General features: G+C 51.3%; 1 protein-coding gene across 2 annotated transcripts in view; it reads left to right on the top strand.

The window, feature by feature from the left end:
* The window catches only part of LOC147097600 (adhesion G protein-coupled receptor L1-like), a 410,191-nt gene extending 384,893 nt beyond the window's left edge, over positions 1-25,298 (top strand). For both annotated transcript variants that reach the window (XM_085971570.1, XM_085971569.1), the window contains 4 exons: positions 6,959-7,087; positions 10,944-11,040; positions 13,153-13,281; positions 20,272-25,298. In XM_085971570.1, coding sequence (XP_085827696.1) covers positions 6,959-7,087; positions 10,944-11,040; positions 13,153-13,281; positions 20,272-21,017 — 1,101 coding nt within the window. In that variant the 3' untranslated portion in view covers positions 21,018-25,298. The remainder of the gene's footprint in view (positions 1-6,958; positions 7,088-10,943; positions 11,041-13,152; positions 13,282-20,271) is intronic.
* Positions 25,299-26,434: the final 1,136 nt, after the last annotated feature.

Below are 26,434 nucleotides of genomic sequence, written 5' to 3'. Positions count from 1 at the left end.
GCGAGTGTGTAGTCCGGAGCAGTGTGAGCGAGTGTGCAGCCTGGAGCAGTGTGAGCGAGTGTGTAGTCTGGAGCAGTGTGAGCGAGTGTGTGGTCTGGAGCAGTGTGAGCGAGTGTGCGGTCTGGAGCAGTGTGAGCGAGTGTGTAGGCTGGAGCAGTGTGAGCGAGTGTGCAGTCTGGAGCAGTGTGAGCGAGTGTGTAGTCTGGAGCAGTGTGAGCGAGTGTGTAGTCTGGAGCAGTGTGAGCGAGTGTGCAGTCTGGAGCAGTGTGAGCGAGTGTGTATTCTGGAGCAGTGTGAGCGAGTGTGTAGTCTGGAGCAGTGTGAGCGAGTGCGGTCTGGAGCAGTGTGAGCGAGTGTGTAGTCTGGAGCAGTGTGAGCGAGTGTGTAGACTGGAGCAGTGTGAGCGAGTGTGTAGTCTGGAGCAGTGTGAGCGAGTGTGTAGTCTGGAGCAGTGTGAGCGAGTGTGTAGTCTGGAGCAGTGTGAGCGAGTGTGTAGTCTGGAGCAGTGTGAGCGAGTGTGTACTCTGGAGCAGTGTGAGCGAGTGTGTAGTCTGGAGCAGTGTGAGCGAGTGTGCAGTCTGGAGCAGTGTGAGCGAGTGTGTAACCTGGAGCAGTGTGAGCGAGTGTGTGGTCTGGAGCAGTGTGAGCGAGTGTGTAGTCTGGAGCAGTGTGAGCGAGTGTGCAGTCTGGAGCAGTGTGAGCGAGTGTGTAGTCTGGAGCAGTGTGAGCGAGTGTGTAGTCTGGAGCAGTGTGAGTGAGTGTGTAGTGTGGAGCAGTGTGAGCGAGTGTGTAGTCTGGAGCAGTGTGAGCGAGTGTGCAGTCTGGAGCAGTGTGAGCGAGTGTGTAGTCTGGAGCAGTGTGAGCGAGTGTGTAGTCCGGAGCAGTGTGAGCGAGTGTGCAGCCTGGAGCAGTGTGAGCGATTGTGTAGTCTGGAGCAGTGTGAGCGAGTGTGTAGTCTGGAGCAGTGTGAGCGAGTGTGTAGTCTGGAGCAGTGTGAGCGAGCGTGTAGTCTGGAGCAGTGTGAGCGAGTTTGTAGTCTGGAGCAGTGTGAGCGAGTTTGTAGTCTGGAGCAGTGTGAGCGAGTGTGTAGTCTGGAGCAGTGTGAGCGAGTGTGTAGTCTGGAGCAGTGTGAGCGAGTGTGTAGTCTGGAGCAGTGTGAGCGAGCGTGTAGTCCGGAGCAGTGTGAGCGAGTGTGTAGTCTGGAGCAGTGTGAGCGAGTGTGCAGTCTGGAGCAGTGTGAGCGAGTGTGTAGTCTGGAGCAGTGTGAGCGAGTGTGTACTCTGGAGCAGTGTGAGCGAGTGTGTAGTCTGGAGCAGTGTGAGCGAGTGTGTAGTCTGGAGCAGTGTGAGCGAGTGTGTAGTCTGGAGCAATGTGAGCGAGTGTGCAGTCTGGAGCAGTGTGAGCGAGTGTGTAGTCTGGAGCAGTGTGAGCGAGTGTGTAGTCTGGAGCAGTGTGAGCGAGTGTGCAGTCTGGAGCAGAGTGAGCGAGTGTGTCGTCTGGAACATGTGTGAGCGAGTGTGTAGTCTGGAGCAGTGTGAGCGAGTGTGTAGTCTGGAGCAGTGTGAGCGAGTGTGTAGTCTGGAGCAGTGTGAGCGAGTGCAGTCTGGAGCAGTGTGAGCGAGTGTGTAGTCTGGAGCAGTGTGAGCGAGTGTGCAGTCTGGAGCAGTGTGAGCGAGTGTGTAGTCTGGAGCAGTGTGAGCGAGTGTGTAGTCTGGAGCAGTGTGAGCGAGTGTGTAGTCTGGAGCAGTGTGAGCGAGTGTGCAGCCGGGAGCGGAGTGAACGAGTGTGCAATAGGTGTGAATGAAGGGGTTTCATCTATCGGGAATCCATTGGAACACTATCTGGATTAGCGTGGTCCAGGAATCACTGATCTGGAATCAGTGTTTAGCCATTTGCTGGCAATATCCTCCACCGCAGATGGTACAAAGGAGGTGGTCTATCACTGAGCGTATCGCAGCTTCCTGCTGGCTACCTTATTAAAGATTGGTCTTTGTTCCACTAATGGGACAGGTGATAAACTATTGCTACAAGCTCCTACTCCCACCTTTACTGTGATCTGCTGACGGTTAAGGACCTTTGCTCCAACACTATGGGGTAATGGTAACTGTGTGCGAGAATGTAAAATGGGTGGTATCGAATTTTGCACCCCGTCTATTGATTGCAATGGAAAGCAGCATTGGGCGGTGTGTACAAGGGTTGGCTAAATTGGTATCACCCTTTTCACACTATCGGCCAATGGTTAAATATCCCCCCGCCCCCCCTGCCTACCGCCCCCGACTGCAATCCGCCATGGCCTGGGTCGTGTTTCAACATCAACCTGCATTTTATGAAGACATTAATAAACTTGAAGAATGGGCATATAATTGGCAAATTCAATTCAACACAGATAAATGTGAGTTATTGCATTTTGGTAAGAAAAATAAGGAGGTCACTTATTACTTGGAAACTAAGAATCTAAATGGGGTGGAGGAGCAAAGGGATCTGGGAGTACAAATACACAAATCACTGAAAGTAGTGACACAGGTTAACAAGGCCAGAAAAAAAGTAAACCAGGCACTAGGGTTTATTTCTAGAGGGATAGAATTGAAAAGTAGGGATGTTATGCTAAACCTGTATCGAACCTTGGTGAGACCACACTTGGAGTACTGCGTACAGTTCTGGTCACCGTATTATAAAAAGGATATAGAGGCACTGGAGAGGGTGCAGAGAAGATTTACAAGGATGGTACCAGAAATGCGAGGGTATACCGATCAGGAAAGGGTGAACAGGCTGGGTCTTTTCTCTTGAAAAGAGAAGGCTGAGGGGTGACCTAATAGAGGTCTATAAAATTATGAAAGGTTTTGATAGAGTGGATACAGAGAGTGTTTCCACTTGTGGGGAAGAGCATAACTAGAGGCCATCAATATAAGATCGTCACCAAGAAATCAAATAGGGAATTTAGAAGAAACTTCTTTACCCAAAGAGTGGTGAGAATGTGGAACTCGCTACCACAGGGAGTGGTTGAGGCGAATCGTATAGATGCATTTAAGGGGAGGCTAGACAAACATATGAGGGAGAAGGGAATAGAGGGTTACGCTGAGAGGTGGATGAGGAAAGCCGGGAGGAGGCTCGAGTGGAGCATAAACGCCGGCATGGACTGGTTGGGCCGAATGGCCTGTTTCTGTGCCGTATATCCGATGTAACCCTATGTAATATAGCTCCTTTAACATAGTAAAACACTCCGAGGCACTTCACAGGAGCGTAATCAGAGAAAATTTGACACCGAGCCATATAAGGAGATATTAGGACAGGAATCTCGTTCAGAGAGGTCGGTTTTAAGAAGCGTCTTAAAGGAGGAGAGAGAGGCGGAGAGGTTTAGGGAGGGAATTCCAGAGCTTATGGACTTGGCAGCTGAAGGCACGGCCGCCAATGGTGGAGCGATTAAAATCGGGGATGCGCAAGAGGCCAGAATTGGAGGAGTGCAGAGACCTCGGAGGGTTGTAGGGCTGGAGGTGGTTACAGAGATAGGGAGGGACGAGGGCCATGGCGGGATTTGCAAACAGGGATGAGAGTTTTGAAATCGAGGCGTTGCCGGACTGAGAGCCAATGTAGGTCAGCGAGCACAGGGGTGATGGATGGACGGGACTTGGTGCGAGTTAGGACACGGGGGCTGCAGAGTTTTGAATGAAGGTTTCAGCCACAGATGGGCTGAGCCAGGTGCAGGGATGGGCCATGTTCAGTCAGAGACAGTGAGAGAGGTTTGGAGAGTGGACTCCTTCCCTTCGACTGTTAGCAGGGACCTGGCAGGGCTGGCAATAACTGATCTGAAGTAATGAGCCTGGCACCTCACCCACCAGACTGGCATGTCTCCCAGCTCCCGGCCTGGCAACAGCTGCTTGCTTAATAAACCGGCGGCAAGTGCCTTAATTGCACTGAAAGTCTGATTTATTCAACTTGGAACATAAGAACATAAGAAATAGGAGCAGGAATAGGCCCCTTGGCCCCTCGAGCCTGCTCCGCCATTCAACAAGATCATGGCTGATCTCGGGCTCAAAGCCACTTCCCCGCCCGCTCCCCATAACCCTTCACTCCCTTATCTTGCAAAAATCTGTCTACCTCCACCTTAAATGTATTTAATGACCCAGCCTCCACGGCTCTCTGGGGCAGAGAATTCCACAGATTTAGACCCTCTGAGAGAAGAAATTCCTCCTCATCTCAGTTCTAAAAGGGCGACCCTTTATTCTGAAACTGTGCCCCCGAGTTCTAGATTTCCCCACGAGGGGAAACATCCTCTCTGCATCTACCCTGTCGAGCCCCCTCAGTATTTTATATGTTTCAATAAGATCACCTCTCATTCTTCTAAATTCCAATGAGTATAGGCCCAGCCTGCTCAACCTTTCCTCATAAGTCAACCCTTCATTTCTGGAATTGCTCCGAAGTGCAAAGGATAATGCTTTCCCGGCTCCTTGCACACGTGCTGTGGCGTGCGGCGGAGATGGTAGCGGTCAGCGGTCGGCAGGACAGCCGGTGGTTGCGGAGGAGGGGGGACGAGTCTGATGAAGGCCAGGCTCTGGATGTTGTCCTGCTGCCCATCCAGTAATCGTTCATTCTCCACCTCAAGCCCGGGATTAGACGCTCCGCTTCCCTGAATCGCACAGCCAAAAAAAAAAGCAGCTTGATTTTTGTTTTTGTCACCTATCGGGAGAAACTAGGCAGCAGATTGAGGAGGGCGAGTGGGTGCGTGTGGAAAACGGGAAGATCATCACTCATCTTATAATCAGATGCCCATCGCACACTTGGGGCAGGAATTTAACTCAGGAGTCAGGTTGGAGGCGGGACTACAACTTTCGGGGTTGTAGTCCCGCCTCCATCGAGATGCGGCCAACCCACGCGATTTTAACTTGATTGACCTTGCTCAGCAGGCCAATTAAGGGCCACCCGGCAACAGGTGACGTCACAGACTGAAATTTCATCTGTCATGAGCTTTTGACAGATGACATATCAGTGTTTCACAGCTGTTTGAAGCTGTCAAACACTGACAGTCTTACTTCTAACCTGAGTCCTTCTCCACAGACTCAGTTAGAAATCTCACCAGCACAGAAAGCTGAAGGCTGTCACTTTTGACAGTTCGCAGCCATTCTGCTTTCTGTGCCGGTGAGATGAGGGGCTCCCGAGACCTAAAGGAAGGAAGGCTGAAAAGGTAAGAAAAGGTCATTTAAACTTATTTAATCACTTTAGACACACCAAACACACTTACCTTTGCACTCATGCACACATCACTCACCTAAACACCGACATCTCGACCCCTCCAAGTCCTTCAACCCGACGGCCCGCCTCCTCTAACTTGGCGTGGTTTGGAGCCGTCGGGAATCCCACCCTTCAACATCAAAAATAGGGATTAGGCTAAAAACTGCCTGTTAACTACCTGTTAACAGGCAGTTAATTGGCACGAATCCCTTCCCGCCTCGGGTAGGCGGGTCCCAGTGCGGAGCGGGTATCCGCCTCCTTTGAAACTGGCATGGAGGCGGGTTTGGGTGCGGGATCGGGTCGGGACCCCCGAATTCGGGAATTTAACCCACCACCCCCCCACGCCTCCAATCCCGACTCCACGGCCCAATGGAAATCCACCCACCCCGCTTCTCTATTCAAGTAGACATAGGAACAGGAGCAGGCCATTCAGCCCCTCGAGCCTGTTCCGCCATTCAACTAGACCACGGCTGATCTGTATCCCAACTCCATCTACCCAGCTTGGTTCCATAACCCTTAATACCCTTACCCACCAAAATCTACCCATCTCAGTTTTCAAATTTTCACTTGACTCCCCAGCCTCAACACCCTCTGTGTGAAGAAGTGCTTCCTGACACCACCCCTGAACAGCCAGGCTCTGATTTTTAAGGTTCTGCCCCCTTGTTCTGGGCACCAGAGGAAATAGTTTCTCTCTATCTACCCATCAACTCCTTTCATCATCTTAAACACCTCAATTAGATCATCCCTGAATCTCCTATATTTAAGGGAATACAAGGCGAGTCGATGTAATATGTCTCCATAATTTAACCCTTTTAGCCCTGGTATCATTCTGGTCAACCTGTTGCTGCACCCCCCTCCAAGGGAAAATTGGGGTTCACACGGCCCTGACACAAGTACCAACCGCACCTGTGGGACGGGGGGGGGGAAGGGGGCCGCTCCCTAGTTTGTCGAGGTTCCCGATGCACGGAAAACGTGTGCGGGGGCATAAGGCGTGCAAGCTGACCGTCTCCAAAACCTGGCCAGCCAGCAGCATTTGAAAGGAGGAGGTTTACCCTTGAAGGAGGGACCTCGAGGCAGCAAAGCCAGATGTCCAGGCACCGCTCGGTCTGAGCAGCGTAATCATTGATCCCGATGGCTTGCCCCACACTGACTCGTGTGGTGGTCTGTTCCCCTGGTTATATCTGCAGTCCCTAGGCTGTGTGCAGGTTTCTACTTGGGGGTCAGGAGCTGCGAGTGCGAAGGGTCAAGAACCATCCGGACATTCTCCTTGATACCATTAACAAATGCAAACACTGTGAACCGCTGCGGAATTAAAGCATCGCAGGGGTGGCGAGGGTCCACTGCAAACACTGACCATCTAGGCCTCAATGTAAGCGATGATCAGCTAGACCCCAAGGTAAATAATAACTAATTAGGCCCCAAGTTAAGCAAAGGCCAAGTAGGCCCCAAGATAAATGATGGTCGGCTAGGCTCCAATGTAAACACTGACCATTTAGGCCGCAAGGTAAGTGATTACCGTGCAAGAGGGCGTGTGTTTTATTCTCTGTCCAAGGTGAATTCGAACCCGAGTCCCACTAGCCTAGAGTTTCTCCCTCCTACTCCATCCAATCCCAGGTAGAAGGAGCTCCTCCTGGCACCGGGCGGACCTGCATCTCTGAGCAGTACAGCTGTGCGGTCAGCTACCTGTCCTCCTGTAACACCTCTCACTCTCTCGCTCTGCCTCCCTCCCCAGGTCCACAAGGAGTACAGCAAGTGCTTGCGGCACGCTCACTGCTGCAGCCGCCCCACGGCCGGGGTCTCCCACGGCAACCTGAAGACCTCCACCATCCGGAACAGCAGCCGGTACTACACTGGTACTCAGGTACAGAATGCTGCGGCAAGCAGGAGGATGGCTGAAAAGGTCATTTTTTGACAGGGTCGTGTCTAGTCGAATTGTGTTGTTCGTTTTCTCAGACGATCAGATCTTCCGTGATCGGGCTGTGGGTGCAAATCGTTCTACAGCAGCAAAAACACTTCATCAGCCCACTTTGTAACCTCTTCCTAATGTGGGTGGCAACCTCTCCTCACCCAGAACCTGCCCCCGAATAATGTGCGAAACCCCCAGCTCGTAACTTTTTTCTAGCCTGTTGCTAGGTGGATGATGCAGCCTCGGGCCTGTTGCTAGGTGGATGATGCAGCCTCGGGCCTGTTGCTAGGTGGGTGGTGCAGCCTCGGGCCTGTTGCTAGGTGGATGATGCAGCCTCGGGCCTGTTGCTAGGTGGATGATGCAGCCTCGGGCCTGTTGCTAGGTGGATGATGCAGCCTCGGGCCTGTTGCTAGGTGGATGATGCAGCCTCGGGCCTGTTGCTAGGTGGATGATGCAGCCTCGGGCCTGTTGCTAGGTGGATGATGCAGCCTCGGGCCTGTTGCTAGGTGGATGATGCAGCCTCGGGCCTGTTGCTAGGTGGATGATGCAGCCTCGGGCCTGTTGCTAGGTGGATGGTGCAGCCTCAGGCCTGTTGCTAGGTGGATGATGCAGCCTCGGGCCTGTTGCTAGGTGGATGATGCAGCCTCGGGCCTGCTGCTAGGTACAGCCTCGGGCCTGTTGATAGATGAATAGTGCAGCCTCGGGCCTGTTGCAAGTTGGATGGTTTACCATCAGGCCTGTTGCTAGGTGAATGATAACCCCTCTCCCCGGCCCTGAAACCTGCTCCAACTAGCCTATAGCCACTAGCAGAATGCAGTCACAGGAAGTGATTAACTCGATTTGTTCCAAACAATCAATTTTACATCTGGCTTCAAAAGCAGGTGATTCTTCCCAGAGGGTAGCATGGCAGGATCCTAAATACACTCCACTTCTAGGGATAACCCACCCACATGCTCTAAATTCCTCTTGTTGGGTCAACAACACAGCCCTGGCTTGTTAATGGGTAGCTGGTGCAGCCTGAGGCCTGTTACTCAGTGGTTGGTGCAGCCTCGGGCCTGTTGCTAGGTGGTTGGTGCAGCCTCAGGCCTGTTGCTAGGTGGATGATGCAGCCTCAGGCCTGTTGCTAGGTGGATGGTGCAGCCTCAGGCCTGTTGCTAGGTGGATGGTTTACCCTCGGGCCTGTTGCTAGGTGGTTGGTGCAGCCTCAGGCCTGTTGCTAGGTGGATGGTGTAGCCTCGGGCCTGTTGCTAGGTGGTTGGTGCAGCCTCGGGCCTGTTGATAGATGGTTGGTGCAGCCTCGGGCCTGTTGATAGGCGGTTGGTGCAGCCTCGGGCCTGTTACTAGGCGGTTGGTGCAGCCTCGGGCCTGTTGCTAGGCGGTTGGTGCAGCCTCGGGCCTGTTGCTAGGTGGTTGGTGCAGCCTCGGGCCTGTTGATAGATGGTTGGTGTAGCCTTGGGCCTGTTGCTAGGTGGTTGGTGCAGCCTTGGGCCTGTTGCTAGGTGGTTGGTGCAGCCTCGGGCCTGTTGCTAGGTGGTTGGTGCAGCCTCGGGCCTGTTGCTAGGTGGTTGGTGCAGCCTCGGGCCTGTTGCTAGGTGGTTGGTGCAGCCTCGGGCCTGTTGCTAGGTGGTTGGTGCAGCCTCGGGCCTGTTGCTAGGTGGTTGGTGCAGCCTCGGGCCTGTTGATAGGTGGTTGGTGCAGCCTCGGGCCTGTTGATAGATGGTTGGTGCAGCCTCGGGCCTGTTGATAGATGGTTGGTGCAGCCTCGGGCCTGTTGATAGATGGTTGGTGCAGCCTCGAGCCTGTTGATAGGTGGTTGGTGCAGCCTGAGGCCTGTTACTAGGTGGTTGGTGCAGCCTCGGGCCTGTTGCTAGGTGGTTGGTGCAGCCTCGGGCCTGTTGATAGGTGGTTGGTGCAGCCTCGGGCCTGTTGATAGGTGGTTGGTGCAGCCTGAGGCCTGTTACTAGGTGGTTGGTGCAGCCTCGGGCCTGTTGCTAGGTGGTTGGTGCAGCCTCGGGCCTGTTGATAGATGGATGGTGCAGCCCTCACCCCAGGCTGTTCTGCCTGCTTCTTGGTTGTTTCTCTGAGAATGTCCCAGCGCTGTAGGTTCACTCTCGGGTGGTGAAAGGAAGGAGTGAGACAGCGGGAGGGTTTTATTTGCCTCTGGCTCCCGCCTGCCAGCTCCGTATAACAAGACTCGATTCTACAATCTGGTGGAGCCGCTCGTTAAACAACAATTCAAACCCTTGATAGTTTTCTTTAAACGGACGCCCGGAGCCATCGTCTGAGAAACCGTGTGATGTGTCGTGTTCCTGCTTCCCCCCACACCACGTGCTTCGGCAGTCTCGTCCCTGTCCCTGCTCTGTTTCCTGCTTGTTCTGCATCTCCTCCTGGCCTGGGAAGTTTAGTCACCTTTATGCAGACCTGTGCAAGGTGAGCAGGCTGCAGATAGGAACCACAATGGCACCCGAGGAGAGTTACTGCTGGCTTGAGTGGAGTCCATTCAAATGGGACGGAGGGCGGCGGGCGGGGGAGGGACTTACCTGTGTCCATTAAAATATGACTGGGGAGTTACCTAGATCCTTCAGAATGAAGTGGAGTTTAACTAGGCCCCATTAGAATGGGGCAAAGGGATGGGGGAGGTAGCCATGTTTATTAGAATAAGGTGACCAGGTGCGAGGTACTGTGTCCATTACACTGGTGTCACACCTAGAATAGGGGCAGTGGTTTAACCAGTGCTCCTTAGAATGTGGGCAACCCTCCAGACTGTAAAGTGAGATGTATGACCCCTCTCTTTGACCCCTTTCCCCCAGCACACCGTGGCAAAAGGGGGCATTTGTAAGAATGACAATCCTACTGCTCCCCCAAACTTTGTGCGGTTGATGCTGGCACAGGATCTACACCCATCCCGTCATTCCACTGGCATTCACTTGCACCCGTCATTACTTCCTGCTAAAAGCGTCTGGTGTTCCCAACGGAATCAAAAGGCCCAGCACGATCACCTAATCCAGCCTAGTAACCCCGCCCCTATGGAAGTTAGGTGTCAACCATGGCTCAGTGGGCAGCACTCTGGCCTCTGAGTCACAAGGTCATGGGTTCAAGCCCTACTCCATGAAACATAAGCATGTGATCCAGGCTGACCATCGGCGCCGCACTGTCATAGGTGCAATTTTTGTCGGATGAGACATTAAACCGAGGCCCTGTCTGCCTTCTCAGGTGGATGTAAAAGATCCCACGGCCACTATTTTGAAGAAAATTGGGGGAGTTCTCCCCAGTGTCCTGGCCAATATTTATCCCTCAACCAACATCACTAAAAACTGTTTATCTGGCCATTATCACATTGCTGTTTGTGGGATCTTGCTGTGCGCAAATTGGCTGCCGCGTTTCCCACATTACAACAGTGACTACACTTCAAAAAGTACTTTATTGGTTGTAAAACCCTTTGGGATGTCCTGAAGTTGTGAAAGGCGCTATAGAAATGCAAGTCTTTCCAAACTCTTGCATCACTCCAAATAGACCCCAGATCCGGATTGAATCCGGATCGTTTACTCGTTCAGCTGACTAAGTCATTCTACACTTCACAGATCAGGGACTCCCAGAGCAGGCAGTTGGATAGTCGTTCCTCAGGGGGTCTTCGGTGAAGCATCCCATGGCATAAATGGAGGCCGAGGGTCGCGGAGCGTGTTTGAGTTTTGCCGCAGTTTGCTTAAAGAGGATTGTCCACTTGCCGCCTATTTGTTTCTCCAACTGTGCTGTGGCCCCCTGTAGCAAAGCTTCACGCCTTGATCTAACGCACTGCGACCTCTGCTTACAGAGTCGGATCCGGAGAATGTGGAACGACACCGTCCGGAAGCAGTCGGAATCTTCCTTCATGGCGGGGGACATCAACAGCACTCCCACCCTAAATCGAGGTGACCTTCCAAACAGCAGCTCCAGTCACATGTTGGGGTTCACAGCAGAGGGGACTGGTGATCATTCGGGGTGGGAGGGCAGTTGTCTCTATGGAGGCTACAGTCGGTTTGCAAGGCACTGCTCCCAATGCTCTTCAAATGTTCATTCATACCAGCAGGGTGTCCGAACCACTGCCCGTGAGCCGTTTCCAGCCATCGCTCCTTGGCAGTCCGGCCCTTGAAGGCCAGGGAACGTAGTCTTGCTCGCTGATTTGTCCAGTTTGAGCTTCAAGGACTTGACGGTCTGGAAAGGGCCGGGCTTAACATTGTTTCCTGATTGGTGGATTAAATTGTAAATCAGAACACCAGGCTCTGTTAGTTTCAGCAACCTGAGGTACTATTGGGAAAAAGGATTGAAACTTTATAGGAACAGGAGGAGGCAATTCAGCCCTTCGAACTTGTTCCGCCATTCAGTGAGATCATGGCTCATCTGTATCTTACCTCCATCCACCCGCCTTGGTTCTGTATCCCTTAATACCCTTACCCAATGAAAAACAATCAACATCAGTGACATGAATCAGTCATTCATGAAAGAAAGACTTATGAAATAATACTGAGCGGCCTACGGGTGGCACTGTCCAGGGAGAGTATAAATACTCGGGCACGGGCCCAGCTTGCGCAGGACATTCTTAACAGGAACTAGTGAAGGACACAACTAGACCTCCATGTTGTAAAACAGTTGATTAAAGCTTTGTTTAACGCTTAAACCAAGTGCCTGGTAGTTTTCTTACGTCAATCAGTTTGATTGACCCCCAGCCTCAACAGCTTTTTTGGGGGAGAGTTCCAGATTTCCGCTACCCTTTGTGTGAAGAAGTGCTTCCTGACATCACCCCTGAACGGCCTGGCTCTAATTTTAAGGTTATGCCCCCTTGTTCTGGACTCCCCCCAGCAGAGGAAATGGTTTCTCCCTATCTACCCGATCAAATACTTTGATCATCTTAAACACCTCAACTAATCATCCCTTAATCTTCTATATTCAAGGGAATACAGGCCGAGTCTGTGCAACCTGTCCTCATAATTTAGCCCTTTTAGCTCTGGTACCATTCTGGTGAATCTGTGCCGCAGTACCTCCAAGGCCGATATATATTGACTGCATGGTGCACACCTAAGATAGAAATCTTGACTAAATTTGATCATTAGCATCCTGTCGAACGCCCTCTAGTCAACTTCCCTACTGTGGATGTTAAGCTAACCAGGTAATAATGATCAGTTGTGCCCTACCCAGTTCCCCAATTATTGGAACGATTTTTCACCATTCTCCAGTGCCCAGGTACAATCCCAATGTTAATGTAAAAACTATCAACCAAAGCATCACTAATTTCCTCCTCTAAGCTGGGAAATGACCGTGGCCAATATTAGCGAGAAAATACTTAACAAACCCGTATGGCATTCTGGATTTGGATATGGGGTCGATATTTGCAAACAACACATTCTGGACTTGGGTATGGGGTCGATATTTGCAAACAACACATTCTGGATTTGGGTATGGGGTCGATATTTGCAAACAACACAAAAATAGGCAACCTGGTGAAGAGAACTGTAAGTGACCTCAGGAGGACACAAGTTAATATTGTGGGGCCAGATAGATTTTGAATGAAATTTAACGTGGAGAAATGCGAGGTGCTGCATTTTGAGAGGAAGAATGACAGGAAATGCACAGCAAATGGTGAAACTTCGGAGTTCAGATACGCAAATCTTTAAAAAAGTGGGAGGGGAAGGTGATAAAGCTGTAAGACAAAAGGTATATAGGATCCTAGGTTTTATAAGGAGGGGCGTAGAGTACAAACGCAAAGAGTTAATGGACGAACCTGTACAAATTATTGGCCAGGGCACGGTTAGAAGGTTGATCAATCAATGGGAATGAAAATCAGGCGAGGTCTACACTGGGGGGCTGATCGAACCACAGGTTAAACCACCCCCTCTGTTCCTCCTTTCCCTACCTCACTTCCTCCTTTCCATACCTCACTTCCTCCTGTCTACCTCACTTCCTCCTTACTCTGCCTCACTTCCTCCTTACTCTGCCTCACTTCCTCTTGTCTCAAAGTTACATTGTTACTCTTTTCCCCCCTCTAGGAACTATGGGCAACCACCTGCTGACCAATCCTGTTCTGCAGCCTCGTTCCGGTGCCAGCCCCTACAACACGCTCCTGGCCGAGTCCGTTGGGTACAGTGCTCCCTCACCCACTGTCTTCAGCTCACCAGGTTGGAAACAAAACATGCGTCTGTCCTCTCTGCCCAGTCACCCAGCCCCAAATGACCCGCTGCTGGAGGTGGAACTGTGATTCATGTTGCACGTTTAAAAGTCCAGCACCCTAGCATCAACATTATCCTGCTCCATTGGGCTGGCCGTTGCAGGCCTACCCATTGAAATTCCCCCCATAAACTGCTGAGGGAGGTGACTGCAGGTGGCTGAAGATATAGTAATGGGAACCCTGTAACTGATAAATATGGGGGATCCCTACGACCGTAGGTCTGAGTGGGGGTACCTATAATCATTGGATTAGAAGGGTCGCTAATACTGTAGGAATAGGAACCCCCATTGCTAAGGTTATGAGTGATCTCCCCACCTCTATTCATACTGTTATAATGATTGACCATTCAGACAGTTATAGGGGCTTCCAATTCCTGGATCTCAATCTTGGCTCACCTCTGAGCCAGAAGATCGTGGGTTCAAGCCCGACTCTCGGACTTGAGCCCATAATCCAGGCTGACGCTCCGGTGCCAGTGCTGAGGGAGCGCCGCACTGTCTGAGGTGCCGTCTTTCAGATGAGATGTTAAATCGAGGCCCTGTCTGCTCTCTCAGGATGCAAAATACCCTGTAGCTCTCTTCGAAGAAGAGCAGGGGAGTTCTTCCCGGTATCCTGGCCAATATTTATTCCTCATTCAACATCACTGGTCATCACTGATTACCTGGTCATTATCACATTGCTGTTTGTGGGATCTTGCTGTGTGCAAATTGACTGCCACGTTTCCTACATTGCAACAGTGACTAAACTCTTGGGCCCCAGTTCGCTGCTAGTTATTAAGAATTTCCGTTCCTAACATGGCTGTGAGATTGACATATTGCTGATTAATTAACCATGGCTGTCCTAGCACTGAACCTGTCCATGTTCATGATTAACAATTAACTAAACTCGTCAGTGATCAGCTTGCGCCTTCTGCTAAAAAAAAATATTTACATTTTTAATTAATGCTCTGATTAAATGCTTGATTGAATTTGACTTTGTGATCTCCGTGTTTACTGTCTCTTTTCCTTTACTTCACCACATGCTTCCATGCAGGGACCTACAGAGAGACAAGTACGGCAGTTAAGCCTGCGTTTCCTTGTTGAATATAAATGTTTCACACTATGGGTTCAGGCCTTCCAACCCCTCGTCGTTTACAACAGCCTCCCTCCTGAATTGCTCCCGTCACTTCAGCAGTAGCAAAACACTGCGGATGCTGGAAATCAGAAACAACAGCAGGAAATGCTGGAAACACGCAGCAGGTCAGGCAGCCTCCGTGGAGAGAGAAACATTTCATCATTCGCCTCATCCGACGCTTCAACAAAAAACGTTTTTCTTCCTTTCAGATGTTAAGGATCGCAAGCTTCAACAACTCTTGGACACCAACGCTACCCCCGCCCCCCCCCCCCCCACCCCCAGAAACTTCTTCCCCTTCACTTTCCTCTGATCCCGTCCCTTCTTCCAATCTCACCCGTTGCCGTGTTTTCACTATCCCCTCTGACCTTCCCCTCTCTGACCCCGAACGATCAGTCTTCAGCAGAGGCCTGAGCTTCATCCCCTTACGCCCCCATAGAAACATAGAAGATAGGAGCAGGAGTAGGCCATTCGGCCCCTCGACCCTGCTCCGCCATTCAATGCGATCATGGCTGATCATCCAAACTCAGTACCCTGTCCCTGCTTTCTCCCCCTATCCCTTGATCCCTTTAGCCTTAAGAAATATATCTAACTCCTTCTTGAATATATTTAATGAATTGGCCTCAACTGCCTTCTGTGGTAGAGAATTCCACAGGTTCACCACTCTCTGGGTGAAGAAATTCCTCCTTATCTCTGTCCTAAATGGCTTACCCCTTATCCTTAGACTGTGACCCCTGGTTCTGGACTCCCCCGCCATCGGGAACATCCTCCCTGCACCTAGTCTGTCTAGTCCTGTTAGAATTTTATAATTTCAATGAGATCCATCTCAATGAATTTCGAGCTTGGCATGAAGCTGAGCTCTTTTTCCGCCACCTTCATCTCCGTGCCCGCTTCTTTGACCAGGAATCTTCCCCCCGCACAGCTGACCCTTTCTCCCGCTATCAGAATTCTCGATCTACCTGGACACCTCCCTCAGGCCCCTTAACCTCTCTAGATCTTTTCATTGCTAACTGCCGCTCACTCACTTCGACCTACCTCCCTCTGAACTTGCACCACTCCGTTCTCTCCGATCCAACCCTAACATTATCATTAAACCTGCTGACAAGGGTGGTGTCGTTGTTGTTTGGCGAACTGACCTCTACCGTGCGGAGGCTGAACGCCAACTCTCTGACACCTCCTCCTACCTCCGCCTGGACCATGACCCCACTACCGAACATCAAGCCATTGTTTCCAAGACTGTCACTGACCTCACCTCCTCTGGAGATCTTCCTCATAGTTCCCCAATCCCGCACAGCCCGCTTCTACCTCCTTCCCAGGACCCATCGTTTCAGCCTGTTCTTGCCCCACGAAACTGATTTCTTCCTATCTCGACTTTATTTTTTCTCCCCTTGTCCAGTCTCTTCCCACCTACATTCACGACTCTTCCGACGCCACTTTAACAGTTTCCAGTTTCCTGGCCCCAACTGTCTCCTTTTGACTATGGACATCCAATCCCTCTACACCTCCATCCCCCACCAGGATGGCCTGAGGGCGCTCCGCTTCTTCCTTGAAGAGAGGCCCAACCAGTCCCCATCCGCCACCACCCTCCTCCGCCTGGCTGAACTTGTTCTCACATTAAAAACTTCTCCTTTGACTCCACTCACTTCCTCCAAATCAAAGGTGTTGCTATGGGTACCCGCATGGGCCCTAGCTATGCCTGCCTTTTCGTGGGATATGTGGAACACTCTTTGTTCCAGTCCTACTCGGGTCCCCTCCCTCACCTCTTTTTCCGATACATTGATGACTGTATCGGTGCCGTTTCCTGCTCTCGCCCTGAACTAGAAAATTTAATTCACTTTGCTTCCAATTTCCACCCTTCCCTCACCTTCATATGATCCATCTCCGACTCTTCCCTTCCCTTCCTCGACTTCTCTGTCTCCATCTCTGGGGATAGGTTATTGACCAACATTCACTACAAGCCCACTGACTCCCACAGCTACCTGGACTACACTTCCTCCCACCCCACTTCCTGTAAGGACTCTATTCCACTCTCCCAGTTTAAATGTCTCTGCCGCATCTGTTCCGACGATGCCACCTTTCATACTTGTGCTTCCGATATGTCTTCCTTTTTCCTCAACTGAGGATTCCCCTCTACTGTGGTTGACATGGCCCTCGATGGTGTCCATTCCATTTCCTGCACTTCTGCTCTTACCCCTGCCCCTCCCTCCCAGAACCACGATAGGGTTCCCCTTGTCTTCACCTTTCACCCCACCAGCGGGCCTTTGGCGTAGCGGTAGCATCCCCGCCGCTGGGCCAGAAGGCGTAGGGTTTCGAACCCCGCTCCAGACTGTCCCGGCAAGTGGAGTCGGAGTTCCGGCTCTAAATTCTGGGTTGACATCTAGCGGGATACTTGCGTCCGTGGGTGTGGGTGGCCCCCCCCCCTCGTATGGGTTGTGGGAGCCCGTAAAACCCTCCCGCCATAGGACTAACCACCCTAATGGCTGGTATGAAGATGGTTACGGTCACAGAAGGAGCGTTAATCGCGGCCAGAAATCCTTCCACCACTTCATACAGTTCCCCAAAGGGAACAGTGTGAAGACACGTACGACGACGACCCCACCAGCCTCCACATTCAACGGATCATCTTCCACCATTTCCACCACCTCCAGCGAGATCTCACCACCAAAGACATCTTCCTCTCCCCCTCTCCCCCCGCCCTCCTTTCAGCATTCCGAAAAGACCGCTCTCTCTGCGACACCCTGGTCCACTCCTCTATCACCCGCAACACCCCTTCCCCTTCGCCCGGCACCTTCCCGTGCAAGCGCAGGAGATGCAACACATGCCCTTTTACCTCCTCCCTTCCCACTGTCCAGGGCCCCAAACACCCCTTCCAGGTGAAACAGCGATTTACTTGTACTTCTCGCAATCTAGTATACTGTATTCGCTGCTCACGATGCGGTCTCCTCTACACTGGGGAGACCAAACGCAGATTGGGTGACCGCTTTGCGGAACACCTCCGTTCAGTCCGTAAGGGTGACCCCGAGCTTCCGGTCGCCTGTCACTTTAATTCTCCGCTCCATTCCCACTCAGACCTCACCGTACTTGGGCTCTTGCATTGTTCCACGGAAGCTCAGCGTAAGCTCGAGGAACAGCACCTCATCTTTCAGTTAGGCACTTTACAGCCTTCTGGACTCAACATCGAGTTCAACAGTTTCAGATCATAACCTCGGCCCCTATGTTTTTTTCTATCACTTTCACATGGCAGCTGTTGATGATTCTGCCATTGCCATTTACACCTCATCTAGACCCATCTTTTGTTTCTTAACTTGTACCATTACCATCTACTTTCGCGTCGCACCATCATCCCTTTTGTCTCTTAATCTCTCCTGCCTTCCACCCTATCACAGACCTTCCCTTTTGTTCTTTCCTTCCCTCCCCCCTTTCCCCGCCCCTACACTTGCTTAAAAACCTGTTCCATCTCCAATGTTTTCCAGTTGTGATGAAGGGTCATCGACCTGAAACATTGATTCTGTTTCTCTCTCTACAGATGCTGCCTGACCGGCTGAGTATTTCCAACATTTTCTGTTGTTGCTTAGTTGATTGGTATATTTTTGTATCACACTGAATATATGAAGGGCTCACGACAACCCAAACCTACTGGAAGCCAAACTATGGCCCCTGAATCCACACCAAATTTGGCTACACCTCTGACCTTGGGCCCTTCACCCAGTCTTCTTAGGTTGGAAGGTCTGTCGATCGTAGCTCGAAGCCGGGAGATGCATGTGCAACTCAAACTGTGATAGACAGAAGGCAGTCAGCTGTACCAGGTTTAGTCAATTGACAGATGAGATAATGAACTGAATTAATGATTTGGAACAATATGGTAAATAAGCTATCTTCTGCCGCGACTGTACAATTACACTGGGGCCCCCTGTCATACTCTTAACTGAAGTTCTGGCAGGTCGCCATTTGCAGTGTGGCTGTCATTCTCAAGCTGGCAGCCATTTGCAGTGTATCACCGTCTTAAGATGGCAGCCATTTTCAGAGTGTCAGTCTCAAGCTGGCAGCCATTTGCAGTGTGTCTGCCAGTCTCAAGCTGGCAGCCATTTGCAGTGTATCACTGTCTTAAGATGGCAGCCATTTTCAGAGTGTCAGTCTCAAGCTGGCAGCCATTTGCAGTGTGTCTACCAGTTTCAAGCTGGCAGCCATTTGCAGTGTAGCACTGTCTTAAGATGGCAGCCATTTTCAGAGTGTCAGTCTCAAGCTGGCAGCCATTTGCAGTGTGTCTGCCAGTCTCAAGCTGCCAGCCATTTGCAGTGTGTCTGCCAGTCTCAAGCTGGCAGCCATTTGCAGTGTGTCTGCCAGTCTCAAGCTGGCAGCCATTTGCAGTGCGTCACTGTCTTAAGATGACAGCCATTTTCAGAGTGCCAGTCTCAAGATGGTAGTTATCTGCAGAATGTTTGTCTATTCTGGAAACATTGCTAAGTCATCTTCCTTACCTATACTACTGACCTTATGGGAAAGCAAACGGAACACAGCGATGCCTGCACTGTTAGCAAGGACTGTCCATGCAATACACGATTGTGTCAGATACACACTTGTTAGTGTTTAGCTTTCCTGAATTTCAGAATTGCGTGTTGGTGGCATGATGGACTGCCTGTGCAGGACTGGCTGCCATGGGGTTATCAATCAGCACTGCTCGTCACAGAGGATTTAAGTGGTCAGCTAGGCTGCATGGTCTTCTGAAGAGGAACAGATTCTCTGTCCAATGTGCCTTGAACTAGCTTATCCCTTTTTATCTCAGATTGAAGAGCATGAGCTGTTCTGAATGGTTCCTTCTACCTCTCTCCCCATCTACTTTTCCCAGTCACTCCCCCTTAACTTTCCCAGTCACTCCCCCTTAACTTTCCCAGTCACTCCCCATACCTTTCCCAATCACTCCATACCCTTCCCAATCACTCCCCAGATCCAATCCAATCAGGATTTGAGTATAAGAGTAAAGACGTCTTACTGCAATTCTATAGGGCCCTGGTGAGACCACACCGGGAGTATTGTGTACAGTTTTGGTCTCCTTACCTAAGGAAGGATATACTTGCCATAGAGGGAGTGCATCGAAGGTTCACCAGACTGATTCCTGGGATGGGGGGATTGTCCTATGAGGCGAGATTGAGTAGACTAGGCCTATATTCTCTAGAGTTTAGAAGAATGAGAGGTGATCTCATTGAAACATACAAAATTCCTACAGGGCTTGACAGGGTAGATGCAGGGAGGATGTTTCCCCTTGGCTGGGGAATCTAGAACCAGGGGTCACAGTCTCAGAATAAGGGGTCGGCCATTTAGGACTGAGATGAGGAGAAATTTCTTCACTCAGAGGGTGGTGAATCTTTGGAATTCTCTACCCCAGAGGGCTGTGGAGGCTCAGTCGTTGAGTATATTCAAGACAGAAATCGATAGATTTTTGAATATTAAGGGAATCAAGGGATGTGGGGAGAGTGCAGGACAGTGGAGATAAGGTAGAAGATCAGCCATGATCGCATTGAATGGCGGAGCAGGCTCAAGGGGCCAAATGGCCGACTCCTGCTCCTATTTCTTAATCATTCCCTCCATACCCTCCCCAGTCAGTCACCATATCTTTCCTAATCACTCCCCCATATTCTTCCCAACCACCTTCCATACCCTTCCCAATCACTCCCCTCGCCCATCCTAATCACTCTCTCCATACCCTGCCCCCTACAGTGGGCATTGTCCTTGGGGAGAAATAATGGGGATGGGGCAAATAATAAACCCAGTTTTTAAATGTAACTTTGATCCAATGATTGTTTCTTTTCCTCATTTGCTGTGGTTTTTTTTGCAGAGCACCCGGTGAACATCACGAGGGACCCGTGTGCCATGGACACGCTGCCCCTCAACGGCAACTTCAACAACAGCTACTCCTTCCGCAACAGTGACTTCACCACCGACGGCACGCCGCTCGGCGACTGCCGCCGGAACCTGACCGACGCCGCCTTCGAGAAGATGATCATCTCCGAGCTGGTCCACAACAACCTGCGGCCCGGCAGCAAGACCCTCCCCGGCGAGCAGGGCGCGCCGGCCAGCAGCGGTGGCGGAGGGGGCGCCACCAGCAGCGAAGATGACGCCATCGTCCCCGACGCCCCCTCGCTGACCCAGGAGGACAACATCGAGATCGAGCTGATGTACAAGGCGCTGGAAGAGCCGCTGCTGCTTCAGCGCGCCCAGTCGCTGCTCTACCACAGCGACCCCGAGCTGGAGGAGTCCGAGAGCTACACCGCCGAAATAACGGACGGGCTGGATGGCCAGCTCCAGTCCCCAAACAGAGACTCCCTCTACACCAGCATGACCAACCTAAGAGACTCCTCCTACCCGGACAGCAGCCCGGAGGTGATCGGGGAAACCGTGCCCCAGTCCCAGGCCAACGATGAGATCTACTACAGCTCCAGGCCCAACCTAGTGTTCAGGAGCCAGCTACAGGCCTACTACCAGTCCAGGAGAGGCAGCAATGATGGCTACATCGTATCGGTCAATGTGGATGGCTCCGTGGCAGAAGGTGATGGACAAATGCAACTGGTAACCAGTCTCTGAAACGAAAAGCGGGGGGTGGGGGCAATTCAAGGACCCGGGTATAGGGTGCCCTTGGTTCTGCCAGAAATGTAGGGCTGTGATTTGTACAGAGGACCAACCTTGTTGGAGCAGGGCTGCCAGTTTTTTTTTTTGCTGTTGGACGTATCGGACCGTAACAAACCTTGGGATCGCCTGATATATAAATTACTACCTCCAGCCAACTTGTCCAAACCCCGGGTGGAACTTTATAAACGGGATGTCCCGTTCCGCCAAAGGCTACCAGGAATGCATCGCCTCTTCGGGTGGGGGGGGGGGGAAAGAAATGTGACCCTGCCTTGCCAAACAATGCTGGTTCCTGCACTCAAATACATCGGCAAGACTCGGAAAGCAGCCGGGAATGGCCAGCTATGCGGTGCTAACACTGAAGATGCCTCCCAGCTTTCAAATTCCAAGAGCTCTTGAAAAAAAAAACCCCAACAACAGAAGCGATTGAGCCATAAACACGGTGCCAGCTGTGAAGTGTGATCAGGAATTAGCGGGCACTTAAAGTTAACTAATGGTGTGTGAAAGATGATTCGAGTCTTATTCGATTAATTCCCTCCTAACTGTGGCCACAGCACCAAAAGAGGCTTGGACCTCGACCTCCTCTGTTGTCGGTGTCCGTCACCAGAGTATTTGGCAGGTAACTGTCCAGACTTAACGTGTGTGGGAGCCTTTGCTGCTAAGGTGTCTGGGAACCAGCTTCATGTCAGAACCGCCCCCCCAACCCCTCCCTCCAAACTGTAGCTTTGTTGACTGTGCTGTCCATTGGATCTCGAATCCGGACTCCCATCTGCGGAGGAGGAGGAAGGGAGGGAAGAAGCAGAAGGAGTCTCGTAGGATCGCAAGGAAAATGGCCGCAGCCAACCCCAGGCCCCGCGCCCCGCCCTCGTTGGGCGCGCCCCGGGCCGCGGAAGCCGGAACGCGAGTGAGAGAGCGAGCGTCGCTTTTGGCCCAGCCCTCCCGTCTGTCAGGAATGGCGGCAGGCGCAGCACGTGCGAGGCAGGCGCAGGGCGGAGGGCAGATCCCGCTCCCAAAGGCCGCAGTCCACGGAAGCTCACAGACGATGTAAATAGAAATGAATTCGCCCGCGCTCCGCGTGCGGGAAGCCACATCTTTTTTGGGGGGGGGGTTTTCTTTCGGGTTTTTTTCCCCCTCCGCTTTTGTGCCACTGACCGACAGAACATTAGCGGCCCACCGTCGGCTGGGCGACTGAGGTCAGGCCCTGTAGCACCACCAGGAAGTGACATCGATGTTATTCATCTCTTATGGCACATGTGTATTATATACAGGAGGTTGTGATTGGGTGACCTTTGACCTTCCGTCCCAAACAAGATGAACTTTCACCTCAACTTTAAAAAAAAAATCCTTGACGACCGATGGGCCCCATTTTTCTTGTGGTTGTAGGCCGTCGTTGATCTGTGTAATTTTACTACAAAAAAAAATATACACAAAGTGTTTAATGTCCTCTTTAAACCCTTTGAGTTCTCAGAGCACAAAATCTTTTATAATCTCGTCGTGTCCCCCGAGTATAGAGAAGGAGGCAGACCAGACTTCCGTGTTCAGAAGTTGCCTTTTGGCCTCTCCAGAAAGGAGGGACTTTTACAAATGGTGTGTGTGTGTGTTTAACAAAAAACAAAAAAAAATAATTCTTGCCAATATAAGCTTTAGACACGAGGGTGTCATGCACAGTCTGTTAACAGCACTTTCAATCGGTCTGACATCATTTATAACTCGCGTCATTGGCCCGTGTTCACTGGACAGCCAATTAGATTTGTGCTTCTTTCCTTCATCATAATGCCATGGAAGCCAGACTCTGGGCGTGGGCTTATTCTCGAGGCTTGAGATGGGCCCCCGAAACCAGCTCTGTGTCCCTGGTGTGGAGGACCAGACCAGCTCTGTGTCCCTGGTGTGGAGGACCAGACCAGCTCTGTGACCCTGGTGTGGAGGACCAGACCAGCTCTGTGACCCTGGTGTGGAGGACCAGACCAGCTCTGTGACCCTGGTGTGGAGGATCCGAAACCAGCTTTGTGTCCCTGGTGCGGAGGACCAGACCAGCTCTGTGACCCTGGTGTGGAGGACCAGACCAGCTCTGTGTCCCTGGTGTGGAGGACCAGACCAGCTCTGTGTCCCTGGTGTGGAGGTCCCTAGTGTGGAGGATCTGAGATCAGCTCTGTGTCCCTGGAGTGGAGCACCCCAGTGTGGAGCCCCAAAGACCAGCTCTGTGGCCTTGACACAGACTGCACAGCCTGAGATGGGCTGTGGCCTGCACTGTTCTCTGTGCTGAGGGCCAGCCCCACACCACAGCCTTCCTGTTATTGCTAAAATGGGGATACTGGAGATGAGGCCAGTGCAGGGCTGTGTGTAGGTCAGGGTGCACTCTGAACCCTTACACCTGCCCACAATGCAGTCACACATGGATTGCAAAGGCATCTTCACAGCTCCCAGTAGACCCAACTCTGATTAAACCCCAAACATCCTAGTGTAACACACTGACTCATGTCCAGTGTCAACACACACTGACAGTGTCAGCACTCACACCCACACACACTGATAGTGTCAGCACTCACACCCACACACACTGACAGTGTCAGCACTCACACCCACACACACTGATAGTGTCAGCACTCAAACCCACACACAGCGACAGTGTCAGCACCCATACACACACACACTGATAGTGTCAGCACTCACACCCACTCACACTGATAGTGTCAGCACTCACACCCACACACATTGATAGTGTCAGCACTCACACACACCCACACTGATAGTGTCAGCACTCACACACACCCACACTAATAGTGTCAGCACTCACACACACACACACACACACACACACTGATAGTGTCAGCACTCACACCCACACACACTGATAGTGTCAGCACTCACACACACCCACACTGATAGTGTCAGCACTCACACACACCCACACTAATAGTGTCAGCACTCACACACACACACACACACTGATAGTGTCAGCACTCACACCCACACACACTGACAGTGTCAGCACTCACACCCACACACACTGATAGTGTCAGCACTCACACACACACACACACACTGATAGTGTCAGCACTCACACCCACACACACTGACAGTGTCAGCACTCACACCCACACACACTGATAGTGTCAGCACTCACACCCACACACACTGATAGTGTCAGCACTCACACTGATAGTGTCAGCACTCTCTCACACACACACACACACACACACTGATAGAGTCAGCACTCACACCCACACACACTGATAGTGTCAGCACTCACACCCACACACAGCGACAGTGTCAGCACCCATACACACACACACTGATAGTGTCAGCACTCACACCCACTCACACTGATAGTGTCAGCACTCACACCCACACACATTGATAGTGTCAGCACTCACACCCACACACATTGATAGTGTCAGCACTCACACCCACACACACTGACAGTGTCAGCATTCACACCCACTCACACCCACACACAGACAGTGTCAGCACTCACACCCACACACACTGATAGTGTCAGCACCCACACACACTCACACCCACACACACTGATAGTGTCAGCACCCACACACACTCACACCCACACACAGCTACTCACAGTGCTGGAGTCAGTGTTCACCTATACAGAGTAAGCTAGTAATCAGTCTGACTCAGATACTCATGAACTCAGTTACACACATGTTCAGCCGCTGACACCCAGGTGCTGAGTTACTCACTACTCCACGCTCAGTCACGCACACGCACACACCCAGGTGAATAGTGCGTCCGTTCAGGCCTGGTGACAGGCGTGAGTCGCTGGTGACACATACGCCGACTCTGCACAGAGCCACCAGCCCCGGGGCAAATGATCCAATCCGAAGATGCGCTAAAATGCCCCAAACCCATCGCGCGCTCAACGTATCGCAGGGGAGACCACTTCCAGCCCCATATCACACCTGAACAATGATGAAGGAAAAAGCAACAGAGCTGACTGACAGGGTCTTAACTAAAAAAACAGAAGTGGCAAGCCCTTCATTTTAAACGATTCTCTATACTTTTAATTCTTAACTTAATACAAAGTAAAATTGCAAAGGGCCAGGCAATATTTGAAATATTGGCTTACAATCCGATTTTTTTTATACTATATATTGCATTTAATGTATATTGAATGTGATTGGAAAGAATGGCTGTCAATGGACAATGAGCTGGTTAATATATTTTCTGTTTATTTATTATGTATTCTACAGAATAATATATAAAATGGAAACATTGGTTGTTGTATATGTGACTACAGTCTGGTAATTACCATGTTTGAACAGACATAAGATGCAATTTTTTTTGGGGGGGACGGTGGGGAGGAGGGTGCTGGAGAAAATCTACTTTCATTGGTTCAGATCCGAGATGAGCAGGTTGTCCCGTGACAGGTGGGCACCGACTCTCGCGCGGCAGAGAGAGTCCACCCACTGTGTGCTAATCACTTATAACACATCCCGCTCCGGGGGGGGGCATTGTAGGGAGGGTGGTGGAGTGGGGGGGGGGGGGGTGTGCGGGAGCATAGAACCCAGAGACTGGGTAACAAACAGAAAACCAGAGATTATTCCTTTCCTTGTCACCCGCTTTGCAGAGTATTCAATACCTTTCATTGCGTTCTGCTGAATGTTCCTCTAGGAATATGGGAATGGGAGGAGGCCATTCAGCCCCTCGGGCCTGTTCCGCCATTCCATTAGACCAGGGCTGGAGCTGCACCTCGTCTCCATTGCTCCATATCCACTGATACCCCGACCCAACCAAAAGCTATCGATCTCGGCCTTGAAAGCTCCAATTGTTTCACCAGCACTCACAGGGAGAGAGTTCCAAATTTCTACCCACCCATTCCTGAATGGCCTAGCTCGAATTTGGAGATCTGCTACAAAGGGACCTCTGCCCACGAGTCACAGCAATGAGTACTGCACGCATGGCCTGAGGAAGAATCCTGCTCTGGTGTCCTGCACAGGCTCCTTGTTGTTACAGGCGCTGTATTTCTACTTGGTCCTCATTTCTTTGTCTCCCTTCTCGTTGTGTTGTATATTTCTCAGGTTCTGAACATTCCCTGACCTGAGTTCTCATGATGCGCTCCTGGTTTAAGAAGTAGTCTTTTATTTCCTGCCTCCAGGGACCCTGTCTCTGTCTTTAGATCCTCCTTTCCTCACGATGGCCCATCGTCCCGTGGGGAGACTAGCGAAGCTGGAATTGCTCTCTTTAGAGCAGAGAAGGTCGAGGGGATTTATTTAATCGAGGTGCTCAAAATTATGAGGGGTTTTGGTAGAGTAAATTAAGAGAAACTGTTTCCAGTGGCAGGAGGGTCGGTAACCAGAGGGCTTAGATTTAAGGTAATTGGCAAAACAGCCAGAGGGGGCGATGAGGAAACATTCTTTTAC

This window comes from Somniosus microcephalus, chromosome 31, assembly GCF_052327205.1.
Source record: "Somniosus microcephalus isolate GS21.2 chromosome 31, FLI_Smic_1.0, whole genome shotgun sequence".
Taxonomy (NCBI): domain Eukaryota; kingdom Metazoa; phylum Chordata; class Chondrichthyes; order Squaliformes; family Somniosidae; genus Somniosus; species Somniosus microcephalus.
This window is presented reverse-complemented; position numbering and strand designations above follow the sequence as displayed.